The sequence below is a fragment of the Dendrobates tinctorius genome, unplaced genomic scaffold, assembly GCF_039654945.1.
Source record: "Dendrobates tinctorius isolate UK_male_01 unplaced genomic scaffold, ASM3965494v1 ptg000213l, whole genome shotgun sequence".
In the NCBI taxonomy this organism is placed as follows: domain Eukaryota; kingdom Metazoa; phylum Chordata; class Amphibia; order Anura; family Dendrobatidae; genus Dendrobates; species Dendrobates tinctorius.
The window spans coordinates 2,177,984-2,198,216 of NW_027361880.1; the positions used below are offsets into that span (position 1 = coordinate 2,177,984).

The following is a 20,233-nucleotide window of genomic DNA, read 5'->3' on the forward strand; positions in this document are numbered from 1 at the left end:
CCTACTCCCTATCGCAAGGCCACCATTGTTATTGTTACCCAGGTTTTCCCCCTTTTCCCCTATGTCTTATTGTATTAATTACCGGCCTGCGGGCCGCGTCACATAGGACAATTCACATGTGCCACGTCCTGTTGTATCAGTTACTGGCCTGCTGGCCGTGTCACTCAGGACGGGGCACGTGACAGCTTCTTTATAGTAGCATAGTCTACCACTTGCACATGTGTAGATGTTAGCAGAACACAAATATTTGTCCACGTTTTATTTAATCAGTTTTATTTTTTATTTATATTATTTTCATGCTATGTTGTGTTTAAATGGTATTTAAAATTTGCACACATTTCCTTTTTCATTTTCAAGATTTAGATTTAAAAATTCTTTTAATTCATGATAGATCAGTATAGCAAAATGCATAATATTTAATTGCAAAACGCATTTTGGAAAACTCACAGGTGAAATCACAGGTTTAAACACAACGATTAAGGGTTTGCAACTACCACTGTATTAATCGGATGGATGATGTCTGATTTTTTATAGGACAGCACTCTGACCAATGTTATTCAATGGAGCAGTGCTGATGGCCATCTTTTTCAGTACGGAATCTGTCTGTGAAAAATATTGCAGCACACCGCGATTTCACTCTGAAATAAGAAGACACCCACCCATTGACGTCTATGGGTGTGTGGAAAACTTCGGACTGCACTCTGAGATGACATCCAAATAAATCTGTATCCTCTCACAGAATGGAGAAGATGGGGAAATTTTGTTCTCCATCTTCTCCTCCTGTGCTCCCATTCCCTCTCTCATCCAAGAGAACTGGATCACATTAAGCTGGCACTTGGACCAAATGCTAATCAGAGTTTGATCAGAGTGTCATTAGCATAATCAACCCAATTCTCTTACATGAGAGAGTCTATGATCGTGTGACCGTAGCCTTAATACAATTGATAAAAAGCTATTAGGGTACTCATACATGTAACACAGTAAGAAATAAAATACCTCTAATTGCCACATAGTTTTTAAATGCTCTACTTATAATTGCAGAAACACAACAGCCACTACCTTTGCACAACTCTTTTACAATTTTGCAAATACAAATGATACTTTCACATAATGTTAAAAAGCCTGAAAGCTGTATCTTTGTCAGTTTTGTTTTTCTCAGCAATATTTTACTGTATTGAACAGATTTAATAACAGATGTAATAAATATGCAATAAGTAATTCTTTCTGTCCTGTCCTCACTAAATGAGCGGGATTCATATAGCTTAGCAAGAAGCTAAACCACTATACCGAGGTCCAATAAGGGAGATTGGAGTTGAATCTGTGGTTTATTGAACGTAGGTATATAGATGTGGTAAAACTACAAACTGAAACAGATACATAGGATCAGTATTGGGTTCATGGAAATATACAATATACATAGCATACAATCTGGACTACTAGCTAAGCGGGGGGTGTAGCAAGCTAGCTAATATAAGACACAAAACAGAAATCATATACAGAGAGGGTGATTACATACCACCGATGCTGACACAAGGGGCGTAAAGCCATGAGGAGCTTCCAATATGCAGACTTGAAAGAAATGGCTGACTGAAGAGAGAAAGGGGGCTGGGATAGACCATAGTACCTTGCAAAGTTACCCAGGATACATTAGGAATTGGAGGGAAATAATACAGGAAATGCAATGCATAATATCATGCAGTTATAACTTTTGGCCACTAGATGGAGCTGGAAACAATAAACATTAAAACGTGTGGTAAACTGAGCATTATTTACATACAGCAATCATTGTATGTTATCAGAACAGGTAGTTAAGAGTCATTGATTATGTCGGAGACAGAACACTCCCCGTCTGACATCAAACGGATGTCACCATTCTTAAGGCCCTTTTCCTTTTAGCGATGCACCAGCGATCCAACCAGCGATCCGACCCGGTCAGGATCGCTGGTGCATCGCTAAATGATCGCTAGTGAGCTTTCATACAGAAAGATCTCACAGCGATGCAGCAGCGACGCAGCGCACGATACTTACCATTCACACACAGCGATCCTGCATCCTCCCGCCCGCCTCCACGCGTCGCTGGACGTCACAGCAGGAAGCCTCAGCAGGAAGCGCCCGACGAGAAATGGAGCCGGACATTCTCGCGCGATCAGCGATAACCAGCGGGGGAGCCGGTCGCTGGTAAGTATCACACATAGCGATATCACTAGCAATATCGCTATAACGTCACAAAACCAGTGACGTTTTAGCGATATTGCTAGCGATATCGCTTAGTGTAAAACCCGCTTTATTCTCTGAAGGCAACAATAGGACCAGCTCCGTCACTGGTCTGGAGAATGTCTTAAGTTCATCTCCCTTGGCCATCCTAAGTTCGACTTTGCGAACATTGCCATCTTTACTAGGAAAAGTAGTAGTCACTAGTCCAAGTGGCCACTGGTTCCGATGGCCTTGGCAGTCTTTAACAAGGATAAGGTCACCAATCTGAAGATTAGGCCTGGTAGATTGCCACTTTGTCCGTGGCTGCAAGGTAGACAAATATTGTTTGCGCAACCTGTCTCAGAATGTATTGGCAAGACTTTGTACCTGCCTCCATTGGCGCTTGTAGACGTCCTTAGCGTCGAATCCTCCTGGAGGGACACTGGATGGTCCTGTTTTCTGGGTTAGAAGAGTAGTTGGAGTCTTTGTATGAAGTGTAGACATCTGAGGGTGGATTTCAGCACCTGAGTCTTCTCTCACCAGTTCAAAGGTGTCTGGACAACATTCCTCAGTGTACAATAGTTTTGGTCCTGAGAGCCATGTTGTGCTCTCTAGTCGACTTGCGTCAACTGCTCTAGTTGCATGATCTGCAGGGTTTTGATCCGTGGGGACGTAATGCCACTGTTTTGGATGAACTGATCTCCTAATTCATAGCACTCTGTTGTATCTCAGGACTACTTTGCTGTCTGAGTAGAACTTGGCTTGTGTCAGGTCGATATCCATCTCCGATGTGTTGAACTCTGCTAACTCGACAGCTAAGATTGCAGCACAAAGTTCTAACCTTGATATGGTGTGCTCTGGTTGTGGAGCAAGTTTGGCTTTCCCCATGGCGAATCCAATGTGGCTCTGACATTTGGAGTCCACAGTTTTGAGATAGGCAACAGCAGCAATTGTTTTGACAGAAGCATCTGAAAATACATACAGTCTTTGGCTCTGTATCTCTGTAGACGGCACAGGGGTGTATGGCCTTGGCACATTTAGGTTGGAGAGAGCTGCTAAAGAATTCTTCCATGCTTCCCACTGGGTTCTCTTATCAGGTGGCAGAGGTGCATCCCAGTCAGAAGTCTCCTTGGTTAAGTCTCTTAGTATGGCTTTGCCTTGTATAGTAACAGGAGCTGCAAAACCCAAGGGATCGTACAGACTGTTTATGGTAGACAGGACACCTCTGCGTGTGAAAGGCTTTTCTTCCTGGCTGACCTGGAAGGTAAAAGTGTCTGACTGTAGATTCCAGAGAAGCCCGAGGCTGCGTTGCATTGGTGTGGGGTCTGACCCCAGGTCCAGGTCTCTGAGACCATTACACAAGTCTTGTGAAGGGAATGCTTTCACGAGTTCTTGGCTGTTTGAGGCTATTTTGTGAAGCCTGAGGTTAGAGCAAGCAAGCATATCTTGGGCTCTCTTGAGAAGACTGATGGCAGTCTCATTTGAAGGCATGGCTTTCACACAGCCATCAACATAAAAGTCTTTCTCTATGAATTGTCTGACATCTAACCCGTATTCTGTTTCTCCTTCTAGAGCTGACCTTTTGAGTCCATAGATGGCGACTGCAGGACTACATCTATTGCCAAAGATGTGCACTCTCATGCGGTACTCTGTGACTTCTTTAGTAGGATCATTGTCTCTGTACCAGAAGAATCTTAGGAAGTTCCTGTCTCTCTCTCTCACAAGGAAACAAAGGAACATCTGCTGGATGTCAGAGATGAAGGCAATGGAATCCTTACGGAAGCGCATAAGTACTCCCAGTAGTTTATTATTGATGTCTGGTCCTGTCAGTAGAGCATCATTCAGGGAGACATCGTCAAACTTAGCACTGGAGTCGAACACCACTCTAATCTGGCCCGGTTTCTTAGGGTGGTATACTCCAAACATGGGTAAGAACCAGCATTTTTCAGTCTTTGAGAGTGGGAGCTAGTTCTGCATGGCAGTTCTCAAATATCTTTGACATGTAGGAGAAGAAGTGATCTCTCATCTCTGGCTTCTTTTGCAGATTATGTTTGAGAGAGGAGAAACGTTTTAATGCCTGATCTCTGTTGTTTGGTAGACGAGGTCTGTGGGTTCTGAAGGGGAGAGGTGCGACCCAGCTGTTGGTCTCATCTTTTACCAGCCCTTTGTCCATTACCTCTAAGAACAGCTTATCCTCTACCGACATTGCTACCTGGTTGTCTTGCTTAGTTCTCTGGAAGATTGTGCACCCCTGCTGATTCCCATAGCTTCCTGACACCATACTGCTGTCATGAATAAAGTCTATTAAGTGATTGGGTAGTTGGATGCTGTGTGGTAGTTCCTTGACATGGAACTCGTTGTTGCAAGGTTGAAACAGAGATGGGCGCCCTTTCTCCAGTGTATTTGTTAGCATGCTTGTCACAGAAGATGGGGCGTGCATGTCCCAAGCATACATTTCCTATTGTGACCCATCCTAGGTCTAGCCTTTGGGCATAGGAAGCATTGTTGAGTCCATTGATATGACTTCTCACTTTATGAACCTGCAGGATTTCTCTTCCCAACAGCAGTATTATCTGTGCCTGATGGTCGAGTTCCGGTATAAGGTGTGCTATGCGTTTTAAGTGAGCATGATGGATTGCCACACCTGGTGTAGGGATTTCAGACCTGTTGTCTGAGATCTGATTACGCTCGATGATTGTAGGTAGTAGCAGGCAGAATTGTCCGTCGAAGGACTCAATTTGGTAGTCAGTGGCTTTCCTGCCCACTGTTGTCACAGTACCTGCACATGTCTTTAATGAGTAAGGAGTGCTTGGTCCTTTAATGTTGAATAGGTCACAGAATGTTGCTCTAGCCAGGAAACGATTACTTTGATCATCCAAGATAGCATACAGTCTCACAGCTTTGTTTCTATGGCCCTTTGGGTACACTCTGACGAGGCATATTTTTGAACAAGACCTACTGTCTATTGTCCCTTTACAGACTTCTGTACATTGTGAAGTGATGTCTGGCGTAGCTGCATCAGTGCTCTTTTCCTCCCCGCCATGCTCACTGTCAGCTGGCGTGTTTTGTGCACTCCATGGAGCTGGGCCAGGGTGTAGGGCGGTGTTATAATCTGTGGTACCACATTCTGTGCATTTTACACTGACCTTACAATCATTGGTGAGATGAGTGGTGAATGAGCAGCACTTGTAGCAGATACCGTTCTCTTTCAGGAAGCTTCTGCGATCCGGCATAGATTTTCCTCTGAACGCTGTGCATTTCTGGAGAGGATGAGGCTTCTGATGAAGCGGGCACTGCTTGTCAGGTTCCTGTACCTTTGTCTGATTGAGAGCAGCCAGCAGACTTCTAATTGGAACTTGGAGAAGAAACATTAGTCTTGTGCACTGCCACAGATGTTCTGCGTGGGTTTGCAGCTGGTGGTGGTGTGGCATATGACATTGCAAAGTCAAAGCTGGGATCATTTCTGATTGCCGCTTGTTCGTGTATAAAGTCTACAAAAACGGAGAATGGAGGGAATAAAACACTGTGTTTGTATTTGTACGTGGAGCCACGTGTGAGCCACCTCTCCTGTAGATTGTAGGGCAACTTTTGGACTATAGGGTTAACACCTTTGGCTGTGTCGAGGTATGCAAGTCCTGGTAGGTCACCTTCACATTTGGCAACTAGGACCTCTTGTAGCAGGTCACCTAGCTCTCTAAGTTTTGGGAGACCTTTGTTAGATATTTTAGGAAAGTCATCGATTCTTTTGAACAAGGCTCTCTCTATTACCTCTGCAGAGACGTAACACTCATCTAGCCTCTTCCAGATCTCTTTAAGGCCTATTTAAGGGTGGTTTATATTAATGTCTCTGATCCTTACTGCGAGTTTGACTGATTCTTCTCCCAGGTATTTGACTAAGAGGTCTATCTCTTCCCTGTTTTTAGCCCCAAGTCTCTAGTAACATTTTGGAAGGAAGCTTTCCAAGCTCTGTAACCTTCAGCATGGTCAGTGAATTTCATGAGTCCCTTGGCAACTAGATCACGTCGTGTGAAGATCCTAGCAAGTTCTGATTTGAACCAGTTGTCAGCAGAGTATACTGGTGATGGGTCACCCTGATAGTGATGTGAGGTGCATTTATACCTGTATCCTCAGGGTGACGCCAGCTGGTATCATATTGCTTTGGTCTGACATGCGGTGTGTCAGCAAGGTGATTCACGTTGGTTACCTGGTGAGGGGCAAGTAAGACAGGAGAGTTGCTTTGCTTCATGTTTTCCTGGAGCTGAGCCTCATGATGACTCTCACTCGTTTCACTGGATGTGCTATGATCTTGGTTATAGTTTGGATCAGGAAGTTCATTAACATATTGAGATGTGCGTTGTGGTGAATCTTGCAGCGGCAACTTCAGACTTAACATACTGCTGCGACTATGCAGCTCAGGGTTGTGCGCGGCTTCTAGTGCTTCTGCCTCTGCCAGTGCTGCAGCAGCCTCTCTTTTTACTGCTAAGCTCTCTAAGGCAGCATTCACACATGCCTTCTCATTATCTATGCGTGCTTTCTCTAACTTAAGTTGCATCTCTTCTTCAGCATAGCATGCTCGCATTTTGGCGGCTTCCGCATTTGCGCGGGCAATGGCAACTTCGCTGCTGATACAGTCTTTGATTAGACGGATGTAGCAGATTTTGTCCTGTGTGATTTGTGGGACATGATGTCTTAGAGGGATGCTTGGCTGTGCAGAGATTGCTGTAGCTGTGTTAGTCTCTGTGTAGCTGGTGACTTGAATCTCACTAGATGGATTTCTGCAGCATCACTAGTTTCTGCAAGCTGGATGAAGGGGTGTCTTTTCCCTGAATTGCACTAGCTGGATAGCGCTGTGTAACTGGCCTCAGCAGGATGGAAGGCTGTTCTCTCTGTATTCCTACTAGCTGGAGAGCCGGTGTTTTACTGTCCTGTCCTCACTAAATGAACGGGATTCATATAGCTTAACAAGCAGCTAAACTGCTATATCAGGGTCCAATAAGGGAGACTGTAGTTGAATCTGTGGTTTATTGAACGTAGGTATATAGATGTGGCAAAACTACAAACAGAAACAGATACATAGGATCAGTATTGGGTTCATGGAAATATACAATATACATAGCATACAATCTGGACTACTAGCTGAGCGGGGGGTGTAACAAGCTAGCTAATATAAGACAGAAATCATATACAGAGAGGGTGATTACATATCACCAATGCTGACACAGGGGACGTAAAGCGATGAGGAGCTTCCAATATGCAGACTTGAAAGAAATGGCCGGCTGAAGAGAGAAAGGGGGCTGGGATAGACCATGGTACCTTGCAAAGTTACCCAGGATACCTTAGGAATTGGAGGGAAATAATACAGGAAATGCAATGCATAATATCATGCAGTTATAACTTTTGGCCACTAGATGGAGCTGGAAACAATAAACATTAAAACGTGTGGTAAACTGAGCATTATTTACATACAGCAATCATTGCATGTTATCAGAACAGGTAGTTAAGAGTCATTGATTATGTCGGAAACAGAACACTTTCTGTCCAATTCATTTTATCCATTCTGTTTGTTTTTTTACTATATTCAAATGTTAATAAAAACAAAAGGTACCAATGAACTTGATGTATGTATTAGTTGTCTTGTTTGTGATCACATTTTTTAATATTTGCTGCATCTATAAATTTTTCTCAATCAGATGTAGAATATTTTGTAGAGATGCATGGGTCAGTAAACACTGCGGGTTGGATGCTGCGTACTTGTGCAGCGTCCAACCCACAGCGTCCAGCTGTTACAGTATAGTGGATGGGATTTAAAATCCCATGCCCACTATGCGTCCAGAGATGCCCGCAGCTCACCCTTGGAGACGGACATGCGGTGCGTCTCTCCAGACAGCAGCATGTATATTTCTCTTGTGGGGACGCGAATCTCTGCAAGATAAATCTGACCCATACAATGTATTGGATGCAGTGAATCCACACGGTTCAGTGATCACATGAGGAATCACCTGCGTTCAGTATACGGCAGCGCTGCTAGTTTCGGATCGTGGGCACATACCTTAGTGGGTACATGTTTTATCCATGACTCACTTGGATAGAACATGTTAATGGAAAACAGAAGTGTGAATGAGGCTTAAAGCTGCAAAAATAAAATACGTGAAGAATGGAAAAGAAAACTATGCTGAAGGAGAAGTTCAAACATCTGTAGTAAACCTTGGGCAAGTTAAATCTGCAAAATGCAGAAGCAACTGGCTCAGTGTGGGACTCCACATATCTGTCGGTATAGCGGGTGGTGGCAGAAGCTGCCAGCTGTTTACATGTCAGTTACATGGTCCGTAAATCAGACAGCAGACAGACTAAAAAATCGTGCCCAATTCTTCCATGTAAAACTTTTCCTCAGAATAGTTGTTTCTTTATTTTCGTAAAAAGCACAAGTGTCTTCATTCTATAACCCAGTGGGTGATGATTTCAAAAGTAATTAGGAATTACTATGTAAAGGTGGTTTTGTGAGTGTTTGTGTGTGCGTGATGTGGGATTGTGTGTGATGTGGGAGTGTGTGTGATGTGGAAGTGTGTGAGATGTGGGAGTGTGTGTGATGTGGGAGTGTGTGCATGCATGTGTGATGTGGGATATGTGTGTGATTGATGTGGTTAGAGATCTATGTGATCCGTGTGCATTTGCGCATGTGAGTGGTGTGTGAGTACACGTGTGTGACATGTGTATTGTATGTCCATGTACGTGCGTGTATGTATATGCATGTGAGTGTGTATTTTTTAAACCTTTGGATCACATAGAAAATGCTATCAGTGCTGAAAAGTATACTTGATTAGTGGTGTAAAAAATCATTGGCAAATTTATATTTTTTCCACAGCTCTCAATATGGAGTATAAAAATAAAACTGAGATAACAGAATTTTACCTCCTTGGATTTCCATCTTTGCTTGAGCTGCAGATTATAATTTTTTTATTTTTCTTCCTTATTTATGTCCTGACTATATCTGAAAACATCATTATTGTCACCACCATACAACTTCATCCTAAGTTGCAGAAGCCTATGTATTTCTTCCTTAGCAACCTGGCCTTCCTAGAGATCTGTTACATCTCAGTCACAGTTCCTAATTTATTAGTAAGTGTCCTGACTGAGAAGAAAACCATCTCTTTTTGGGGTTGTATGACGCAGCTCTTCTTTTTCATTTCTCTTATGTGCACAGAATGCGTTCTCTTGGCAGTAATGGCATTCGACAGGTACATTGCGGTTTGCCACCCACTGCATTATATTACAATTATGAGTCACGAGCTTTGTGTCCAGCTGGCCTTGTCTTCATGGGCGTCAGGATTTACAATCACCATTATAAAGATTTATTTTATATCTAAGTTATCATTTTGTGGTCCAAACATCATCAACCATTTTTTCTGTGACATTTCTCCAGTTCTTAATCTTGCATGTATAGATATGTCATTAGCTGAGCTGGTGGACTTCATTTTAGCACTGGTTATTCTCCTCATTCCATTATTAGTGACTGCTATTTCCTATATCTGCATCATTTTCACAATTTTAAAAATATCCTCAACTGATGGAAGACAAAAAGCATTTTCCACGTGCGCCTCTCATCTAACGGTGGTCACCATATTTTTTTCAACCACACTTTTTATCTATGCACGTCCCAAAAAAGCCAGGTCAGTGGATGCAAATAAGCTGATCTCTCTCTTGTATGCTGTTATAACTCCCATGGTTAACCCTTTTATTTACTGTCTACGAAACAAAGAAATCTGGGACACCTTGACTCAATATCTGTGTCACAAAGCAAATTTATCAGACATCTTTTCTATGTGTAATAATAAGTAGGAAATGTGCATTGATGCATTGATAATGGGCAAAAGTATTATCGTTAGTGGTTTGAACCTTTGTCATTAAAACTAATTGACTATTGTGACTTTGTTATGGTGTCTTTTTACTGTTTTTATGTTTTGCATGGGAATAATCTTACCTATACTGTATTTTTCAAGATACTGTATATTAGGTCATGTACAGTGGCTATCTGTTTTTTCTTAATCTTTTTGGGGAAAGGGTCCATTTATTTGAAATGTCCTAAAATGTATTTTGATTGACGGCAATCCATTTTTCAGCTGAATAAAAAAACGTAGTGTGAACAACTGTTTGTCTGGCCTATAAACCGAATAACTAGATCCATTTTCGTTAGCAATAAAGTCTATGGAAATGGATCATATCGAAAAGTCAGCTGTTATTTCACCTGATAACGGATCCATTTTTAAGCACTGAGTATACCCAGAACACTAGCAAATACCATTAGTAAAAACAGGTCAGTTTACAAACAGAACAAAATGGATGCAAAATGGAAAACCAAAGCACACACCCATATTTACTCTCTAATGGATTCTGGTTTTCTTAATACTGGATCTTTTACAATCGGATGACATCTAGATATGTGAGCACAGCCTAAAGGTACTGTCACACTTAGCGATGCACCAGCGATCCCGACCAGCGATATGACGCGGTTAGGATTGCTGGTGCTTCGCTAAGTGGTCGCTAGTGAGCTACTACACAGGCAGATCTCACCAGCGACATTGCAGGGGTCGGGGGTCACTACTTACCTGTCAGACAAGGCGATCCTGACGTCCTCCCGCCCGCGTCCACACGTCGCTCGTCTCCACAGCAGGAAGCGCAGCAGGAAGCTGACAACGAGGAATGATCCAGGAGCTTCTCGCGCGATCAGCGATAACCAGCGGTCGGAGGTAAGTATCAGACATAGCGATATCGCTAGCAAATTGCTATGAAGTCACAAAAAACAGTGACGTTATAGCGATATTGCTAGCGATATCGCTTAGTGTGACATGCCCTTTAGATGCTTTATAGAAACACTTTTACTTATTAATTTGTTTGTTCAATTAGTTTTTCAAATGTTATTTTATCTTTGAACTTCCACTTAGAATGTGGCTTTAACAAATAAAATTGATTTACCTGTGTCTATGCTGAGTCATCCTCCTCCTGCAGGGCACACGCAGCTGCTGCTCATTCAAGCAGCTCATTGTAGCTACAGGACCTTCCATGATGTGACCAATAGGAGCTGCTCAGCTGTGGTCATGTGACTCGCAGTGCACACTGGGAGTCATGTGACTGCAGGTCCTATGGTCACATCATGCAAAGTCCTGAAGCGATGAGCTTTCTGAATGAGCTGCTGCTGCTGCTCACCCTGCAGGAGGAGGATGACAGCAGACTCAGCACAGGAAAGCCATGGGGGAGCTGAGAGCAGGAGTGATCATCAGTAGGTAAGTGTCTATAGTGACTGGGGGTGAGTGCAGGCACATGTAATATGCACCGCTCCCCTGTCTACCAACTCGGCACTGTTTCAGCACTGAGGTGATGGACAGCGGGTGCAGTGAATATTACATGAGCCTAATGAGCGGGAGCACAGGACCTCCCGCTGTCTCTGCAGCCCCATCCAGCCCACCCCAGCCCCGACTCCACGCCAGAGCCGCCCCCCCCACTCTATAGCACAGCAGCACACAGATTCGCTTTATAAGACGCACCCCCCACTTTCCCCCCAAATTTGGGGGAACAAAAGTGCGTCTTATAAAGCGAAAAATATGGTAAATGATTATTAATGTGTTTTGAACAAACTTAGCATTAAGTAATAGAGCAAGCGGAAATAAGAAACTATGTAATATATATTATCAGAGAAAAAAGTTTTTTTCACCACTTATGAGACAAGTCTTCAGTTCTCAGAAAAGCAGACAAGATACATCTTTGTTAAAAGGAGGAAAAGCTAGATAGTAACTGAAGTGGCCTCCATATTGCTGCTGCTTCTGAACACATACTACATAGACATAGAAGATAAACTCCCCCAAAAAAATGTTGGTGCAAAATATAGCACAAATATATCATTTTTATTAAATATAAATTATTATAACAGATTTTGTTAAGGATCAGAGTATCTCAATGGGAGGTGGATAAAAACAAAGGCTGCAAACAGTATATACCATATTTTCCCGATTTTAAGACACACTAAAAAATTTGGGTGGAAAAGACACCACGTGTCTTATAATCTGAAGGTAGCTTAACGGGGTGCTGGCTGCAGTGGAACAGGGTCACAGGAGGCAGGGTTGCTGCTGTAGGAGGCCGGCAATGCAGTGAGCCCCATGCTGGCAGGAGGGGGTGTCCAGGCAGTGCGAGGCTGCCGTAAAATGTCAACAGTGAGCGGAGTCCCCTTCTCATTGGTTTCCCTGCAGTGTACTGAGTGAAAATGGCCACTGAAGGTGGCACATGGTCAGATTGAGATCTCTCGAGCCGAGATATCAATCTTGTCAGGGCTATACATAACAGGGCTCAAGGGGTTATAGTTAATAAAGTTGACATATTTGTGAGATATGAGAAAGGCTTGTGTTGGCCGAAACGTGCGTCTGGGAGGCCACACTGCTACAGACTATTCCCGGCCATCTGATCAGGTATATTAGTAATGACTGCTAATTAATTTTACATGCTTGTAATGTAACATTGGTTTTGTTCATTAGGCCATTTGGGAATGTGCAATATTATGGGATAGTATTATGATTTACTACATCTTTGATGTGTATACTATTTACCTCCCTTTTTGTGTAGCATGTGCGCCTCTTTTTGCTCATGTGTACATGTGGTTCTGCCTTCCCCTTCCTTCCCTTCCTTCTCCATGTATTTGCTATGTATTTAATAAAAGTTTTTTCCATGTTTTTGAAAAATGCCTTTGAGATTTTTTGATCGTAACTTTTTTTGTGCTATGGTATAAGTAGCGATTCATCTCCTTATTGTCCTTGACAAAGCTTCCACACATTATATGGAAGTATAAGTATTTCAGAGTTTGTGCTTTTTTTGTGTGGTTTCCTTGAGGATCTTATGATATTTGTGAGATATTTTGTAACACAATTTTTCTTTTGGTTCATCTTGTGATATTTAGATGGATCTCTCTTATTCAGCCAGATACTTTTGGTTATACAAATATTGTTTCTAATAGAGAAAGAAGAGCCGGAATATGTCATGCACTTTGTGTACTGTGTATGGGACACATGATCACAGAAAATTTCCATCCACAAAGAGACAACTGAAAGTTAGAGATAGAAATAGGAAGCGAGAATAACTATGAAAAATGTGGGACATAAGACATATAATGTCAAAAGAGAGACTTAGTCCTCGTCTTTACACACAACTTATTCTTATATGACTAAAAAAGCAAAGAAAAATTACAACTAATAATGTGGCATTTTTTCCAAAAGCACTGTGTGTGAAGGCACCATCATTTTTTTTAGGATTATGTTAATATTTTTTTTCTCTATTATGTTCGGTTATTGAAACCAGAAAGCATTTTATGACAGAAGCTTTAATAACTTTAAATAATATGAATGCTTGAAGTCCAATTGCAGAATTCAAGCTACCAAACATGTTAGCAAGAAATATGGGACAGTTGGAGGAGTGATATTGTATATGACTGCAAGATCACAATATGCGGGCCATTAATACGTAAAGGTCCACGTAGAAGCTGTAACAATTGTTTTAGATACCAATGTTAAAACAATAGCCATCCTAAAATTGATTTCAAGGTTTTGTATGCTCAGGATTTATTTTATGGTATGTCATGATGATTTTATTTTCTAAATCCTTCGGCCTAGAGATTAGTGGATTGATCTACTTCGGATCAAGTTCAGCTTGTGTGGAAATTGAACTCCCACATATCCAAGTTCACCACAATCGATGTCAAACCACATGGATTGTACTGCCTTTTGCTGAAGACTTGCATTTGCTCAGCCTCAATAGAAGATTCCTATCTGGAATTATTTATTGTCTCACGTTGGTAAGATCTCTTTTATTTAACAGGAGATTAGGGAGGTTAGGTTTCCAAAAGTGTGCTGATGTAAAGCAGACATGTGGGAAATGTTATTTATTAACTTTTTTGTGTGACATGACTCTCTGATTTAAAGGCACAAAAACTAAAAGTTTGAAATTAGCAACATTTTCAAAATTTTCAAATTTTTGCCAAAATTGCTGTTTTTTTGATAAACAAACTCAAGTCTTATTGAAGAAATTTTATCACTAACATACAGTACAATATGTCACGAAAAATCATTCTCAGAACCAATGGGATACGTTGAAGTGTTCCAGAGCTGTAACCTCATAAATTGACAGTGGTCAAAATTTTAAAAATTTGCCTGTTCATTAAGGTGAAATTGGCTGGGTCACTAAGCGGTTAAACAGAATATGTATGTCTGCAAAAGAAGAATCATGTTATATAATTAAATTAGATGCAATATACCATAGTAGAATTTAAAATATTAACCTGAAAATCTTTGGTAATAGCAAATGTGTATTTTTTGGGATCCAACAGCGCAGAAACGTATCCTGCTGTAACTGAATGCTTCATATCCTTAACTTTGATTTCATCAATGGTTTTAACTAAAGACATTTGTTCATGTGTAAAAATGCACTAGGTAGTTATACAGATAACATTAATATTAAGTTATGTCATCAGAAAATGATGTAATGTGTAAATAAGGCTTTTAGATGTATTATTTTTACATTTTTATTTATTTTTCCTATTACTTTAAAAAAATTTTGTGATATCATACTGGCTATGAGGCCTAACATATATAATATACATAGCAGATAATATATAGTAGCAGACCATGTAATAATCCTCCATCTTCAAGCCCTTACTTCTCATCATCACACTAGGAGCCCTATCCCCATCAAACATCTTGCAGATTCTAGCTTTCTTTTAAAGGGAACCTATCACCAGTTTTTGAGTTTCTCAAGAAATGCCACAAACTTTATCTGTTTTTGTGCTGCATTCCACATTGTTTCCGGACTCCCACTGTATCAACCAAAAATACCATTTGATATTTTAGTGAGGTTGGTGTGGTCCAATGGTCAGCTTTGTTGCGGCATCTGTGCCTCCTCTGTGCTACATTTCATTGAGCTATAGTTGGCAGATGAGGGGAGTGTCAGTGCAGGAGTAGCACTGCTGCAGCAAGGCATGTCCTCTTAAAGCCGGAGGAGTGTCTGCTCCAGTAAGGGGGGAAATAGGAGAGCAGGGCAGGCCAGACAGGTGCTGGTAGTGGGGGACTCAATTATTAGGGGAACAGATAGGGCAATCTGTCACAAAGACAGGGATCGTCAAACGGTGTGCTGCCAACCTGGTGCTCGAGTCCGACACATCGGTGATCGGGTTGACAGATTACTGGGAGGGGCTGGTGAGGATCCAGTGGTCATGGTGCACATTGGCACAAATGACAAAGTTAGAGGTAGGTGGAAGGTCCTTAAAGATGATTTCAGGGAATTAGGCTGCAAGCTTAAAGCAAGGACCTCCAAGGTGGTATTTTCGGAAATACTTCCTGTGCCACGCCAGAGAGGCAACGGGAGATTAGAGAGGTTAATAAGTGGCTCAGGAATTGGTGTAGGAAGGAGGGGTTTGGGTTCCTGGAGAACTGGGCTGACTTCTCAGTTGGCTACAGGTTCTACGCTAGGGACGGGCTGCATCTCAATGGGGAGGGTGCTGCTGTGCTGGGGGAGAAAATGGCTAGAAGGTTGGAGGAGTTTTTAAACTAGGGATGGAGGGGAGGGTATTCCTTTTATAGACAGTGTAGATAGAGACCTGGGCACAAATAATGAAATTGGGGGTGAGGGTGGCATGGGTGGTGGTGTTAGAACAGTTAGTAATTTAAGAAAGAATAGAGGTACAGAGAGATACATAAAGTGCATGTATACTAATGCCAGAAGCCTCGCCAACAAAATAGAGGAATTAGAGTTAATTTTATTGGAGCATAATAATGACATGGTGGGGATATCTGAGACATGGCTGGATGAGAGCCATAACTGGGCTGTTAATTTACAGGGCTATAGTCTGTTCAGAAATGACCGTACAAATAAGCACGGGGGAGGCGTGTGTTTATTTGTAAAATCATCCTTAAAACCCATCCTGCGTGATAATATATCTGAATCTAATGAAAATGTAGAGTCCCAGAGAAAGTAAAAATAATCCCAAAATATTCTTTAACTACATAAATAGTAAGAAGCTAAAAAATGATAGTGTTGGTCCCCTTAAAAATAGTCTGGGTGAAATGGTGGATGTGGATGAGGAAAAAGCCAATATGATAAATGACTTTTTTTCAACAGTATTTACACAAGAAAATCCCATGACGGATAACATGATCAGGGATAAAAATTCTCCGTTAAATGTCACAAAGCAAATTTATCAGACATCTTTTCTATGTGTAATAATAAGTAGGAAATGTGCATTGATGCATTGATAATGGGCAAAAGTATTATCGTTAGTGGTTTGAACCTTTGTCATTAAAACTAATTGACTATTGTGACTTTGTTATGGTGTCTTTTTACTGTTTTTATGTTTTGCATGGGAATAATCTTACCTATACTGTATTTTTCAAGATACTGTATATTAGGTCATGTACAGTGGCTATCTGTTTTTTCTTAATCTTTTTGGGGAAAGGGTCCATTTATTTGAAATGTCCTAAAATGTATTTTGATTGACGGCAATCCATTTTTCAGCTGAATAAAAAAACGTAGTGTGAACAACTGTTTGTCTGGCCTATAAACCGAATAACTAGATCCATTTTCGTTAGCAATAAAGTCTATGGAAATGGATCATATCGAAAAGTCAGCTGTTATTTCACCTGATAACGGATCCATTTTTAAGCACTGAGTATACCCAGAACACTAGCAAATACCATTAGTAAAAACAGGTCAGTTTACAAACAGAACAAAATGGATGCAAAATGGAAAACCAAAGCACACACCCATATTTACTCTCTAATGGATTCTGGTTTTCTTAATACTGGATCTTTTACAATCGGATGACATCTAGATATGTGAGCACAGCCTAAAGGTACTGTCACACTTAGCGATGCACCAGCGATCCCGACCAGCGATATGACGCGGTTAGGATTGCTGGTGCTTCGCTAAGTGGTCGCTAGTGAGCTACTACACAGGCAGATCTCACCAGCGACATTGCAGGGGTCGGGGGTCACTACTTACCTGTCAGACAAGGCGATCCTGACGTCCTCCCGCCCGCGTCCACACGTCGCTCGTCTCCACAGCAGGAAGCGCAGCAGGAAGCTGACAACGAGGAATGATCCAGGAGCTTCTCGCGCGATCAGCGATAACCAGCGGTCGGAGGTAAGTATCAGACATAGCGATATCGCTAGCAAATTGCTATGAAGTCACAAAAAACAGTGACGTTATAGCGATATTGCTAGCGATATCGCTTAGTGTGACATGCCCTTTAGATGCTTTATAGAAACACTTTTACTTATTAATTTGTTTGTTCAATTAGTTTTTCAAATGTTATTTTATCTTTGAACTTCCACTTAGAATGTGGCTTTAACAAATAAAATTGATTTACCGTATTTTTCGCTTTATAAGACGCACCTGATTATAAGACGCACCCCCAAATTTGGTGAAGAAAAAGAGAAAAAAATGTTTTTTTATGTTAAATGGAGGTGTGTCTTATAATGCCTGTGTCCGTCTTACAAATCATATATATGTCCCTCATCCTGGTATCACACATTGTCACCCCAGTCCTATAATCCCCCCCTGCTGGCACACATTGTCCCCCCAGTCCTATAATCCCCCCCTGGTGGCACACATTGTCACCCCGGTCCCATAATCCCCCCTGCTGGCACACATTGTCACCCCGGTCCTATAATCCCCCCCCTGCTGGCACACATTGTCCCCCAGTCCTATAATCCCCCTCTGCTGGCACACATTGTCCCCCCTTTCCTATAATCCCCCCTGCTGGCACACATTGTCCCCCCCTCCATATATTCCCCCCTGCTGGCACATATTGCCCCCTCTCCATATATTCCCCCCTGCTGGCACACATGGCCCATTGTTCATATATTCCCCCCTGCTGGCACACATTGTCCCCCCATCCCTATATTTCCCCCTGCTGTCACACATGGCCCCCGTCCCTATGTTTCCCCCCTGCTGGCAAGCACATGCTAAAATAATAAACAGTTAACTCACCTACTGATGATTGCTCCTGCTCCCAGCTCCCCTGTGGCTTACCTGTGTCTATGCTGAGTCATCCTCCTCCTGCAGGGCACACGCAGCTGCTGCTCATTCAAGCAGCTCATTGTAGCTACAGGACCTTCCATGATGTGACCAATAGGAGCTGCTCAGCTGTGGTCATGTGACTCGCAGTGCACACTGGGAGTCATGTGACTGCAGGTCCTATGGTCACATCATGCAAAGTCCTGAAGCGATGAGCTTTCTGAATGAGCTGCTGCTGCTGCTCACCCTGCAGGAGGAGGATGACAGCAGACTCAGCACAGGAAAGCCATGGGGGAGCTGAGAGCAGGAGTGATCATCAGTAGGTAAGTGTCTATAGTGACTGGGGGTGAGTGCAGGCACATGTAATATGCACCGCTCCCCTGTCTACCAACTCGGCACTGTTTCAGCACTGAGGTGATGGACAGCGGGTGCAGTGAATATTACATGAGCCTAATGAGCGGGAGCACAGGACCTCCCGCTGTCTCTGCAGCCCCATCCAGCCCACCCCAGCCCCGACTCCACGCCAGAGCCGCCCCCCCCACTCTATAGCACAGCAGCACACAGATTCGCTTTATAAGACGCACCCCCCACTTTCCCCCCAAATTTGGGGGAACAAAAGTGCGTCTTATAAAGCGAAAAATATGGTAAATGACTATTAATGTGTTTTGAACAAACTTAGCATTAAGTAATAGAGCAAGCGGAAATAAGAAACTATGTAATATATATTATCAGAGAAAAAAGTTTTTTTCACCACTTATGAGACAAGTCTTCAGTTCTCAGAAAAGCAGACAAGATACATCTTTGTTAAAAGGAGGAAAAGCTAGATAGTAACTGAAGTGGCCTCCATATTGCTGCTGCTTCTGAACACATACTACATAGACATAGAAGATAAACTCCCCCATAAAAATGTTGGTGCAAAATATAGCACAAATATATCATTTTTATTAAATATAAATTATTATAACAGATTTTGTTAAGGATCAGAGTATCTCAATGGGGGGTGGATAAAAACAAAGGCTGCAAACAGTATATACCATATTTTCCCGATTTTAAGACACACTAAAAAATTTGGGTGGAAAAGACACCACGTGTCTTATAATCTGAAGGTAGCTTAACGGGGTGCTGGCTGCAGTGGAACAGGGTCACAGGAGGCAGGGTTGCTGCTGTAGGAGGCCGGCAATGCAGTGAGCCCCATGCTGGCAGGAGGGGGTGTCCAGGCAGTGCGAGGCTGCCGTAAAATGTCAACAGTGAGCGGAGTCCCCTTCTCATTGGTTTCCCTGCAGTGTACTGAGTGAAAATGGCCACTGAAGGTGGCACATGGTCAGATTGAGATCTCTCGAGCCGAGATATCAATCTTGTCAGGGCTATACATAACAGGGCTCAAGGGGTTATAGTTAATAAAGTTGACATATTTGTGAGATATGAGAAAGGCTTGTGTTGGCCGAAACGTGCGTCTGGGAGGCCACACTGCTACAGACTATTCCCGGCCATCTGATCAGGTATATTAGTAATGACTGCTAATTAATTTTACATGCTTGTAATGTAACATTGGTTTTGTTCATTAGGCCATTTGGGAATGTGCAATATTATGGGATAGTATTATGATTTACTACATCTTTGATGTGTATACTATTTACCTCCCTTTTTGTGTAGCATGTGCGCCTCTTTTTGCTCATGTGTACATGTGGTTCTGCCTTCCCCTTCCTTCCCTTCCTTCTCCATGTATTTGCTATGTATTTAATAAAAGTTTTTTCCATGTTTTTGAAAAATGCCTTTGAGATTTTTTGATCGTAACTTTTTTTGTGCTATGGTATAAGTAGCGATTCATCTCCTTATTGTCCTTGACAAAGCTTCCACACATTGTATGGAAGTATAAGTATTTCAGAGTTTGTGCTTTTTTTGTGTGGTTTCCTTGAGGATCTTATGATATTTGTGAGATATTTTGTAACACAATTTTTCTTTTGGTTCATCTTGTGATATTTAGATGGATCTCTCT

At 42.1% G+C, this 20,233-nt stretch overlaps 1 protein-coding gene across 1 annotated transcript; it reads left to right on the forward strand.

Moving 5' to 3' along the window:
• Positions 1-9,063: 9,063 nt before the first annotated feature.
• Positions 9,064-10,029, forward strand: LOC141058661 (olfactory receptor 6B1-like). The gene has a single exon (XM_073554851.1). It carries the CDS (start codon positions 9,064-9,066, stop codon positions 10,027-10,029), a length of 966 nt encoding a protein of 321 aa, XP_073410952.1.
• Positions 10,030-20,233: the final 10,204 nt, after the last annotated feature.

Coding starts and splice junctions, on each gene's coding strand:
- LOC141058661 (XM_073554851.1), top strand. CDS start 9,064: ATGGAGTATAAAAATAAAACTGAGATAACAGAATTTTACCTCCTTGGA.